The following is a 12315-nucleotide window of genomic DNA, read 5'->3' as shown; positions in this document are numbered from 1 at the left end:
GAGTCCTGATTGGGTAGGCGATGAAGGCCCCGCACTTCAGACCGCTTTCTAGACTGGTGGTTGTTTCTTACAATACAATGGTATGACACCACTCGGTGTATTTTACACGCAAGGGCTATACGCATGCTACCTGGAGCGCCCCTCCATCCAAATAACCTCCGCAACCATTCGCCTGTCCGCGAGATTTTAGTATCCCAGATCAGACGAACGACACGGCTCCTAGGCTTTCTATTTCAAAGCTTCATATGATTCGTGAAATGATAGAAAACCAGTCCTTTACCACGTCTCAAATGGCCGAAGAAGCTGAATGTACCGAGCTTACGATCATTAATATTCGCAGAAACTTACGCCAATTTGGAACTATGCCCCCCAAACCCGAGTCGGCCGAAAGCGAACCGTGACACCGCTGATGATAAAAGCTCTCTGTGACCACCTTTCTGGGAAGCCTGGTCTCTACCTCGATGAAATGGCTGTGTTCCTGTGGGATGAGTTTCAAACCATGGTCACAATCTCCAGCATTAGAAGGGCTCTTGTAGCGATAAATTGGTCTAAAAAGGCAGCGCGGCAGCGTGTGAGTAGAATGCGGACTTGAGAGACTATTACCTCCACAACCTGTCCGAGTTTCAGTCGTATCACCTGGTATATGTTGATGAATCCGGCTGTGATAAACGGGTCGGGTTCAGGCGCACCGGTTGGGCACCTCTTGGTAGAGCTCCGTTGCAAGTAACACAGTTTCGACGCGACCAGCGATATCAGATACTGCCCGCGTATGCTCAGGATGGGATAGTTCTCTCGCGTGTATTCCGCGGTACTACGGATGCCGTCGTCTTCGAAGATTTCATAGCTCAGCTTCATCATTGTGGCAGATGGCCGGAACCTAAATTGTTCTGGTGATGGATAATGCATCCTTCCATCATCCAGAGCAGATTGCACAGATGTGTGCAGATGCTGGAGTGAAACTGCTTTGTCTGCCGCCATATTCGCCAGACCTCAATCCGATTGAAGAGTATTTTGCTGAGCTCAAAAGTTTTATAAGACGTCACTGGAGTCGCTATGAAAACGACCCCGAGCAACTCTTTGATGTCTTTCTTGAATGGTGCATCGATGTGGTTGGCGCAAAAGAAGAGAGTGCCCAGGGCCACTTTCGTCATGCGGGCTTGGAAATTGAATTTTTTGGCGCATAAAAACCGGACATGTTGAGTTTGATTGCGGGGAAGATATATGCGTCACATAAGTGGAAGACAACGATCGTATACTCTGTAAAAGAACAATACAAGCCCCACTGGCAAGGTGCGACGGAAATTTTTCCAATATGAACTGGTAGCAGCTTTGGGAAAACAATCGAAGAGTGAAGACATTTGCAAAGCTTCGCTACTTTATATATATATATATATAACCTTTTATTTCGCGAACAACACCAAAAAGCAGGAACTAAGGGAGGCTAGGTGAAACCTCCAAATTGATATTGACTATGGTCTAATAGACGAGAAACAGGCAGCTGGGCTACAGGGTCCAGTTGGTTCCTTCGGCTGCAAGCATCCCTATATACCATATTCCCATTAGCACAGTAAGCTGACCATGGCCTCCAGCTGTCCAGGGGATCGCCAAAGAGACAGCTAAACGGCCGTTTGTATCGAGACGTTTGACCCCAACCAGCTCGGTGTTGGTAAGCACAAATCTATGGCGCGCTTTGCGTTGGCCCATATAGAAATTCACCTGCGCCAGGACCTGCTTGTACTGTTCTTGAAAGAAGGGGTTCTGCGAATGCCGGTAGTTGGAACGCCATTTCCACGAGACCTTTATGTCTCCTGGGGCTCGGTTCGTACTGTTGGCGTAGGTCCCCCCCACGGCGACGAATGCAGTGTCTGGTCGAAACTGGTCGACGTACGCTGCAGAGCCTCCGCCATCAAATGTGATCGGCACAAGGCTTAGTTGCTGGAGCCGGGGTGCTAGTTCCTCGAACCCGGCTCGAAGTGCGCGCCTAACACGGGGTTGAAGCAGCTCGGCAAATCGAAGGTGGAAATGAGGTTCATCCCTGATAGCGGCAGGAGGGGACCTGAAAGGATCGGATACGATCTGCTTTGAGTTCAAAATGCCGCCGTATCATTGAATAATTGTTGCATAATTGAACTCTGGCCAATCGACGACCTGTGTCAGGGTGCGGGCTGGCAGGACGGTATGATAGGAGATGACTGGTAGGAACAGGTTGTAACAGATCAGATTCCCATTGACAGGCAGGTACAGGCAGGGGCAGGCTAATATACAAGACGTAGCTCGAAGAGCTACAACAGGATCTAGAACTGAAGTTCAAGATAAACAGGTCGGAGATCACGTGCCGTGATCTTCCTCTAACTAAGCATCACGGTTCGCACCGTGACAGTACCCCCTCCCTTAGAGCCGAGCTCCGTCGAGGCGAGGCTTGTGCGGGTATCTTCGGTGGAAGTTCCGCACGATCTCGCGGGCGTGGTCCAGGTATTCAGCAGGCTCTTCAGTGGGTTCGTCGTAACCAATCCATTTGACGGTGTACTTCAGACGCGGGCCTCCTCGGCCTCGTCGTTCCCAGCGGGAATCTAGGATGTCTTCAACTTCCCATTCTTCCAGTCCTTCGACTTCGACAGGCGGTGCGGGTTCAGTAACTTGTCCATTTACCGGGTTCGTGGCGGCAGGCTGTAGCAGGCTGACGTTAAACACAGGGTGGATCTTCATACTAGCAGGCAGTTCGAGCTTGTAAGCGTGTGCACTTATAGCTTCTAGGACCTTAAAGGGGCCTCGGTTCTTCCAGTCCAGTTTCTTCTGCGGGCGGAGGGTTCGGATATTCCTGGCGTTCAGCCAGACCAGTTGTCCAGGACGGTATCGGCGGGCAGGGGCGCGGTGACGGTTCGTTTGTTCTTCGTATCGGGCTTGTGCGGACAGTATCTCGGCGCGGACGTACTCAGTCAGTTCTTGCATTCGTGTAGCGAACTTTTCCGCGTCTCGGGTCGCAGGGTGACTGGCAGGCTGGGATGGTTCGAACCCGATGCGGGGGTGGAACCCATAGTTCGCGTAGAACGGAGAAACTCGGGTGCTCTCGGAGTAATGAGAGTTTGCAGTGAATTCGGCCAGCGGGAGCCATTCAGACCAGTCATCCTGTAAGTAGGACACATACGCTCGGAGGTATTGTTCCAGTACGGCGTTCGCGCGTTCAGTCTGGCCATCAGTTTCCGGGTGATAAGCGGTTGACAGCAGGTTGGTGATTCGCAGGCGCTTTGTCGGGTGTTTCCAGAATTGGGCCACGAACTGGGGTCCTCGGTCAGATACAACGGTATTCGGCAGGCCGTGCAGTTTCCAGACATGACGGGTGTACAGGCGGGCGGCTTCTTCAGCGTTGCAGGTTCCCTTGCAGTGTATGAAGTGCTTCATCTTGGTCAGACGGTCTACCACGACTAGGATGGCGTCGTAACCGTAGCTCAGGGGCAGGTGCGTGATGAAGTCCATGCTGATATCTTGCCAGGCTCTCTCAGGTACGGGCAGTTGTCTCAGGATCCCTTGACGGACTTCTCGGGCGGGGGTGATACGGCGGCAGGTATGGCAGTTCTTGGTCCAGTCGCTCACGTACTGGTATACTCTAGGCCAGTAGTATTCTCGGGACAGCAGTTCATAGGTCTTCGACCGGCCAGGGTGTCCCACGGTGGGCTTGTCATGACACAGGCGCAGTATTTCAGCTTTCAGTTCATCGTTGTCAGGGACGTACAAGCGGTTCCGGTAGTAGAGGTAGTTGCCTCTTCGTTCGCAGTCGGCAAGTGTAATCTCAGGGTGACGGCTAGCGTTCTTGTCTAACGCTTCCAGGATAGATTGTACTACTTTATCTTGGTTGTAGGCTTCCAGCAGTAAATCCTTGATCGTAGATGGTGGTTCGGGCAGGTTGTTCTCGATGAATCGGACTCTTGTTTCAGGAGCAGCGGTGATGGGCGGATCGGCAATGTCGGGCGGAACGGTGATAGTAGGCGGGACTTCAGCGGTAGCAGGCGGTTCTTCTGGCAGGTCTGGCAGTTCAGGTGGAGTGGTTGTAGTGACTCCGTTTCTCTGTCGTGTTGTGACGTTTATCTGTAGGTTTTCTTTCTTCAGAACAGTCTGGCTCTGATGCGCTAAGCGCTCATCCCCCTCTTTAGGGATATCCTCTGACCTCCTGGTCAGGGCGTCGGGCTTTGCACCTTGTTTTCCGGGACGGTACGTGATCTTGAAGTTAAACCGGGACAGGAATTCAGACCATCGGGCTTGGCGGCGGTTCAGGAGTTTCGTTGTCGTGAAATATTCCAGATTGCGGTGGTCAGTTATGACCTTCACGGGCGAGGGTGTGCCCTCCAGTTCGGGACGCCACTCTTCGAAGCAGCGGATTATGGCTAGCAGTTCTTTATCGTATATCTCATAGTTACACTCGGCGGCGGAGTGTTTTTTCGAGAAAAATGCGATAGGGTGCAGTATTCCAGCGTCATCGTACTGAGACAGTACACCGGCAGAGACAAAATCAGACGCGTCTGTTTCCAGGACTATCTCCTTGGACCAGTCAAACGCTTTCAGAACCGGGGCAGATGTAAACGCCTTCTTCAAGGCTTCGAAGCTCAGCTGGCAGACAGGTGTCCATTCGAAACGGACGTCTTTCTTCGTGAGTCTCACGAGCGGGGCGATGACTTTCGAGAAGTCTCTGATAAAGCGGCGGTAGAAGTTGCCGAAACCAATAAAGGCTTGCACATCAGTCAGACAGGTCGGTGTTTTCCAGTTCACGATCGTTTCGATCTTGTCGGGGTCCATACGGATACCATCTTCACCGATGATAGTACCAAGGAACTTCGTCTCGGACACACAGAATTCGCATTTCGATAGTTTTGCGAACAGGCCTGCCTCTCGGGGGCGCTGGAGGACTTTTCGTACATGTTCTATGTGTTCCGCACGCGTGCGGCTGTAAATCAGGATATCGTCCAGGTAAGCAGTACAGAAACAGTCCAGGTACTCTCGTAACGTGTCGTTGATAAATCGTTGGAAGGATGCGGGGGCTCCAGTTAAACCAAATGGCATCACCAAAGATTCGAACAGTCCTAATCTCGTACGGAAGGCAGTCAGGTATTCTTGTCCCTTCGCAATTCGCAGATTGTTGAAGGCGGAGATGATATCAATCTTCGTAAAGAACTTCATCCCTTTCAGGTTATTCAGGGTTTCCTTGGTCAGCGGCAACGGGTAACGGTCCTTAACAGTGATTGCGTTCGGTGCACGGTAATCCACGCAGAAGCGGAGACCTCCGCCGGGTTTCTTCACGAACAGAACAGGCGAGGCAGCGGGCGAGGAGCTGGGCCGAATGAACCCTTTCCTCAGGTTATCTTCGATCCAGTCTTTCAGGACCTCGAGCTCATTTCGGGACATGGGATAGAGGGGCCCAAAAGGTAAGGGTTTGTCCTCTTGTAAGACCATCTTGTGGTCGTATGATCGGTGGGGTGGCAAGCGCTCGGCTTCCTTGGGTGAGAACACTTCGGCGAAGTCTCTAAACTCTTCAGGCAGTGCAGACACGGGGTCAGGTTCAGTGTCGGTCTTGGGGTTCAGTGCAGTCTCGATGTCCGCGGTTGTAATTGCGAACATGCTGTATTTCTTTCTTGCATACGCAGCACACGCAGCTAGCGATACGGCTGCAATGTCTCGTTTCTCGAGACCAGTTGGTCGTGCAGGCAGGTTCCTCGGACGGGACTTTACAGGTAGCAGGCGGTTCTTCAGTGGTAGCAGGCGGATCTTCAGTGGTAGCAGGCGGATCTTCAGTGGTAGCAGGCGGTTCTTCAGCGTTAGCAGGCGGTTCTTCAGCGGTAGCAGGCGGTTCTTCAGCGGTAGCAGGCGGTTCTTCAGTGGTAGCAGGCGGTTCTTCAGTGGTAGCAGGCGGTTCTTCAGCGGTAGCAGGCGGTCCTTCAGCGGTAGCAGGCGGTTCTTCAGTGGTAGCAGGCGGTTCTTCTGGCAGATCTGGCAGTTCAGGTGGAGTGGTTGTAGTGACTCCGTTCACAGGCGGGGTGGTAGCGGTCTGCTCAGGACCGGGTCTACCAGAGTTCAGTTCGGGGGCTTTCGGGGCGGTTCAGACATTTTCAGACAGTCAACTCCTAGGGGTAGGAGCTACGTAGTGTCAGGGTGCGGGCTGGCAGGACGGTATGATAGGAGATGACTGGTAGGAACAGGTTGTAACAGATCAGATTCCCATTGACAGGCAGGTACAGGCAGGGGCAGGCTAATATACAAGACGTAGCTCGAAGAGCTACAACAGGATCTAGAACTGAAGTTCAAGATAAACAGGTCGGAGATCACGTGCCGTGATCTTCCTCTAACTAAGCATCACGGTTCGCACCGTGACAACCTGGGTGATGTCTCCCGCACCATAGCGGGGGTTCGTTGTATTCCGCGATGGGGCAGCACCTTGAATAGGAATTGCCGGGAGAGCAACAGAGAGATACTGCAGAAGCGACTGGTTGCTCATATTGTAGTGGTGCTGCACCACACCTGGTGAATAGGACTTAGAAGCAATGGCTCCACGTGGTGGATACCTATTGGTAGCTGATCGTCGAGATAGGCAGGGGGAATGGGAATAGACAAACAAAATGGAAGGCTTGGGGGAAAAGTAACTGGATATATAGGGAACGAATCTCCAATGTTACACTTATATCTGATGGGGAAGCAATGGCGAGGGGTTAGCACGTAGGTTGATTGGTGTGATTGCACTATAGTAAGCGCTCAGTTGTGGTGCATATCTTCGCAAAAGCAGAGTGAAAGAAAGCGCTCATTGGAACGCTGGATCAGGACCATGGTCGATAGGACCTGAAGCACCCGTGTTCTCATTTAGAGTCTCAGCGGGCGCTTACATGCAGTCACTGAAACAGTCCCACTTTGAGATTCAAACCGGCGGCAATGTAGTGGATCTGATTTGCAAGATCCGGCGGTTGGGCCGCGCGCGATCCATAACTAGCAAATTATCAAAATTATTTAACTTACGTAATCCCGCTATTATTAACCGAGACCTGTCCACTTTTTGTTCTCTGGCCTGCTCCAACATCCTTGATAGAAATATGACTTCCCACAGGACGACAATGCACCTAAGAAGCGCTCCCTTGAAGAACATGGACCCCTCCAATATTAATATTATCAGGCAGATTACGTGCTCTGATTCGTCTGCAATATTCGAGGTAGATCTGGATGGACAAAAGTATGCATTGAAGCTTTTCCACGACAACGGCGACCCTGGATATACCGAAAAAGGTCGTGATTTGAACAGATTTCGCTGCGAGTTAAATGCTTACAAGAAGCTTCTGACTTCTGGTGTCTGTGCACGCGGTTTCGTGCCAAAATTCTACGGCTACATCAATCGAATGGATCCCGCAGCATTTCATCCTGCTTTACAATCTTTCGCCCAAGACAAGCTAAAGCCGAGAGCAATATTGCTAGAATATTTCCCAAGTGCAGAGAGTTTGAACTGCGTGAACTACTCGGACGCGCTCTTTCCCCAGGCAATTGAGGGTATGCATGAAATACACAAGGCGGGTGTTCACCATCAAGACATCTACCCCAAAAATCTTCTCCTTATCCGTGGAAACCCCGATAGGTTGGTCTGGATTGACTTTGATGTTGCAACGACCTTCACGGACTTTGGACCTGAACAGCTGGCCCGCTGTGCCTACGAAATTGCGCTTGTGAAGGGATTTGCGGAAGCTCTGGTATGGGTTCCGTTGCTGTCTACATTGGAATCATTTAGTGTGCTAACTAACGAATACAGAGAGATGACCAGGCTGAGGGACTCCCGCCGAATACAAAATTCTATTAGGGGTTCCATAGGCGTTTATATATTTTGACAATGTTTGGTCGCATTTACGCGTGCTTTCTTGTAACAGATATCAGTCGGGGCGGAGTTTCAAGCAAGGGCCGTTTTGCTTTATTTTACTACTTTATATACAGTAGTATTCGAATTCAGTTATACCCATGTACTCTTACGACTTGTCTCCGGAAAATCAAATCCAACACCTCGGAGCCCTGATTGGATAGGCCTTGAGACCGCTTACTAGACTAGTAGGCGTATCTTACAATACACCTGCAAGACACCAGAAGATGTATTATACACGAAAGTGCTATACGCATGCCACCTGTGCCCCTCCTCCACCTGGTGGGAACTTGGTCTCCTCGTCCACTCACTCGTTACCCGTCTGTCTCCGAGTCAAAACCCCTAATAACTTCTATGGATATGGCCTCTAGGCTCTCTATTTCGAAACTTCCTCTGATCGGTGATATGGTAGAGAGCCAGTTGTTTACCACGTCACAGATGGCCGAGGAAGCTGAATGCACGTATCTTACTATTATCAATATTATCAATATTCGGCCAGTTTGGAATAGTCTATAACCGCAATACCAGAATTGGCCCAAAAAAAAAAGGTTGTACACCACTGACGATGACAGCCCCTTGCGACCACTTGTCCGAGAAGCCTGGTCTTTATCTCGATGAGATGGCTGTCTTCATGTGGGATGAGTTAAAAACCATGATTACGACCTCCAGCATCAGAAGAGCCCTTATAGCGATAGGTTGGTCAAAAGGGTAGCATGGCAGCGCGCTGAAGAGCAGAACGCGGACTTGAGAGACTATTTATTACCTCCACAACCTGTCCGAGTTTCAGTCGTACCACCTGGTATATGTTGACGAAAATGTTACTGCATTGTGGTTGTATTGGTGAAGTGCACAGCTATCAGACGAGGGCTTGTATTAGAAGGTGTCCAAGCGGGCTCACTGTTTCATGATAGAAGTCCACAATATCATTATTGCTGGCGGATAGGCAAATATAAAATTTCAGGCTGCATTGCAGCATCTGTCGGGCAGTAAGAACGATTCTTAAGCCGAATGTTCAAGAGTCGTACTGAATTCAAACGGTGCCACCATCCTTTTCGCTTTCTTGTGCTTTGCTGAAATCCCTCGGTTCCAGCTCTCCCATTCCAGGATTTCTTCCTCTGCCCGCTTGAGCAAACAAGCTTGATTCTCAGTATGCTGCTCTAGCCTGGAAACACTCATTTCCAGCTCATCAATAAGACCTTCCAAAGATTGAGTCGATGTTCCACTTATCGATATCCTCCTTGCTAGTTTGCAGGTGACATCAATCATAAAATCACCCCCTTCTGCTATCAAGGCTCTCATACTCGACTCTGGTAGTATGGTGTATTTCAGTGCCACATATTGAGAAAGTAATTCCCGAGCTGGATCATTCGGTTTTGATTTTGGTGTTGCGCCGTACACGAGGCGTATGGCATCTGCAAGACCCAGGAAAAATGGATCCGTTGGTGTATCGCATTTGAGAAGAAGCTGCGTCAGGCGCTGTAAAGCCAGGTTCTCGAGTCTGGAGAACAAAAACTGGTGTGCAAAGCAGTAAAGCTTGCCGTGCATAAGAGCGATGTCACCAAGGCCCTCATCACAAGCACTAGGTTCCTTCATGAACGCTGCTGCGGCTGTTTGCATAGTCTCTGCTGGCAAACCAACTTGCAAACACCGACTCAAAGGTGTTAGCGGTCGTTCCGAAAGCGCTTCGTTTAAGATTTTGGAGTCAGGCACCGATGACCCCGCTTTGGTAGAGAGGAAGGCTGCTTGTGCTAAAAGGTATAGTCGTTAACAGCGAACAGAATTAAAAGGGGGACTATGGAATGTACCAATCTGATCATTGTCGTTTCTCTCTTCAATTTGTGCACCAACAAATGTTCGATCGCGCACGTCATAATCCTCAATGTATAGATAGCTCAGAGCGCATTCAACGGTTTCCTCATCGAATTCCGTCCAATCAATAGCCCCACTCGTACCATTCTTGATCCACTGGTCGTTGACACGAGCTTTCAATACCGGTGAGCCGCACGACGAAAGGACTCCAGGATGAACGTAGTAGACAGTTTTCTGAGGGCCAACAATGACCTGGATTGGGCAATCCTTGAACGTACTTTATTAACGTCAGCGCAAGAAAGTACCAAATTTGAGGGTATACCTACCTGGGGAATTGGTGAAAATTTGTACGCGATGCCATTGCTCAAGAATCCTGGAAATTCAAAGCTGATACGAAGGATCGAGAGGATGTAATGCGGTCAAGAACAATTTCATCTCCAGCGAGCAGTGTGTGTTGCTGGCGACCACTCTAAGGAGCGGTGTAGACCTAGAGTGTGATGGTCCTACGGTTCACGCTGTGGAATAGCTAAATCCTAGAAACCCCGTGACTGAAGGCAGTTGAATCGGGTGACGGTAACATTGGATTGTGTCGTCGAAAATAATGGCAGGAAAAATGTGTTGGCCTCAGAAAGTAATGAAGGAGGAAATCCACCACGCCGCACAATGATTGGCTGCACAAGGGTGTGGAACGGCCCTGTGAATCATTCAAGGGATGGTCGGTGGAGCAGTGGGAGATCATAGTCAGATGACCCGGAGAGGTCAACTCGCTAATCGGAAGTATTCTCATCCCTGGTCATGAGGGAAGAGGGAAGCTAGGTGGGGAAGCTGGCGATCTGGCCAGATCGCCAAATCTATAGAATGATCCTAGGTGGCTCCCTGTAATATTACGGTACCGTGGCAATGACTCAATGACTCATTGCTAGCAATACAATAATTACGATAACAGTTTTGCCAAAATTATGAGGCGGTGGACCAACCGGGCCTAGTGCCTGTCGGAATTAGTTTCTCCGAATCAAGATCAAAGAGTTTGGAGGTATAGCTGATTACGAAAAGTACTATAAATCGATTTATTTTAAGCACTTAAAGCTTTTGATCTATTTTTTAAACGTAAGTTAATATAAATCTTAGTAGTAGTGACTATAACTACCTCAATAAAACCAATATATAAGTAAAAAATTGTAGTTTATTCAAATAAGTTCGCATTTTATCTATCTATTTTAGGGAATCCTTTACAGAATTATGCTAGCGTAGCACTAAAACTAGTGCTACGATAGTGCTATAGCGCCAAAATTGCCTTGGTGCTGCGGGACTTGTCAAGGCCTACCAACTAAAATGACAAAATCCGCTCTTTTTCCAATCTGTGCGGACAAAGCTGACTAAACATAACATACAATTTGTGTGGGCGACACTATCATGGCGGTCCGTACGGAGTAGATTTTCCGGGTACTTTACCCTGTTTTCAACCATGGGTTTCGACATGCATCATTGTCACCCTCATACCGCGTTTCCTACAACCTGCGCCGCCACTAAACCGCAAAGGTTTGAAGCGATTCCATATGCCCTCTTCATCTGAAGTATCTCTATCTTCATCTTCTCGTCCCATTATCCCCCGCAACGACCTAGGCGACCGATCGCGCGTTCTAGAAAGCGCGTTCTTCCGAGAGTAAAGTGTTTAGTTAATGAGACGCATGTGCCTCCAGGGCTAGCAAAAGCTATACAAACACTAATCCTATATACAGAGGAATCGATCAAGCTAAAGAATTGGCTTTCCCTAAGAGCCACCATAGCCGTAAGCCCGAGCGCTACAAATCAATATCCGTGAATGTGTTATTGGCCAACTCTTCGTTCCACCTTTAATCTGCAATATATCGCTTCATCAAGTTTATACGAGAGTTTTGATTGACGGTTATTGCGGCACTCATCTGCCGACCTAATTGAGCCATGGCAAAAGAGAGAAAATACCGCGCAACCTCTTGTCTTCTTCTACTCCGACTATGGATTGGCAAGAAACTTTTTGGAGCAGTCGGGCCACATGGAGTCCGAGTCAGCACTAGCAGAATGATCAAAGGGCCTTGTACCGCGCCGGAGCTAGCTGCTTTGAAATATGTCGCTGAGCACACATCAATTCCTGTCCCCAAAGTCTTTAACTTCCACCATTACGATAATAGTCTCTACATTGAAATGGAGTATGTCCGTGGAATGAGCCTCGAGGCAGCATGGTACCACGGTCGCCTGACGCAAGACCAGAAGAAAGATATCATCACTCAGGTAGCGGGCTACATCAGCCAACTTCGGGGATTAAAACCTCCACGAGAAGGAATAGTCGCATCGGCAAGCTTCGACGAGGCCCTGGATCACCGAGTCGGGTCTTATCCTTTTGGGCCTTTCACGAGTCATGAAGGGTTCCACACATACCTTCGCGCGAACGTTCCGATTGAGGACTGCAACGAAGTAATCGGCCCGGAGGTGACTGAATGCCATACCCGTCATTATCGAAGCTGTTTTACCCACGCAGATGTTGCTCCCCGGAACATAATAGTAGATAATGGGAAGGTCTCTGCAATCGTTGATTGGCAATTTGGTGGCTGGTACCCAGAATATTGGGAGTATACTAAGGCACACTACGGGCAGAT

General features: G+C 49.5%; 3 protein-coding genes across 3 annotated transcripts; 1 reads left to right on the top strand and 2 right to left on the bottom strand.

The window, feature by feature from the left end:
- Positions 1-5548: 5548 nt before the first annotated feature.
- Positions 5549-6481, bottom strand: Pdw03_0817 (Allantoate permease; the record flags this gene model as incomplete). The annotated part of the gene is made up of 2 exons (XM_066099719.1): positions 5549-6072; positions 6334-6481. The coding sequence occupies 2 exons, from the start codon at positions 6479-6481 to the stop codon at positions 5549-5551; spliced, it is 672 nt and encodes a 223-aa protein (XP_065957446.1).
- Positions 6482-7088: 607 nt separating this feature from the next.
- On the top strand, positions 7089-7819 carry Pdw03_0816 (serine/threonine protein kinase; the record flags this gene model as incomplete). The annotated part of the gene is made up of 2 exons (XM_014675182.2): positions 7089-7712; positions 7772-7819. 2 exons carry the CDS (start codon positions 7089-7091, stop codon positions 7817-7819), a joined length of 672 nt encoding a protein of 223 aa, XP_014530668.2.
- Positions 7820-8872: 1053 nt separating this feature from the next.
- Positions 8873-10043, bottom strand: Pdw03_0815 (BTB/POZ-like; the record flags this gene model as incomplete). Its single annotated transcript, XM_014675181.1, has 3 exons — positions 8873-9621; positions 9679-9959; positions 10009-10043. 3 exons carry the CDS (start codon positions 10041-10043, stop codon positions 8873-8875), a joined length of 1065 nt encoding a protein of 354 aa, XP_014530667.1.
- Positions 10044-12315: the final 2272 nt, after the last annotated feature.

Source organism: Penicillium digitatum, chromosome 4, assembly GCF_016767815.1.
Source record: "Penicillium digitatum chromosome 4, complete sequence".
Taxonomy (NCBI): Eukaryota; Fungi; Ascomycota; class Eurotiomycetes; order Eurotiales; family Aspergillaceae; genus Penicillium; species Penicillium digitatum.
This window is presented reverse-complemented; position numbering and strand designations above follow the sequence as displayed.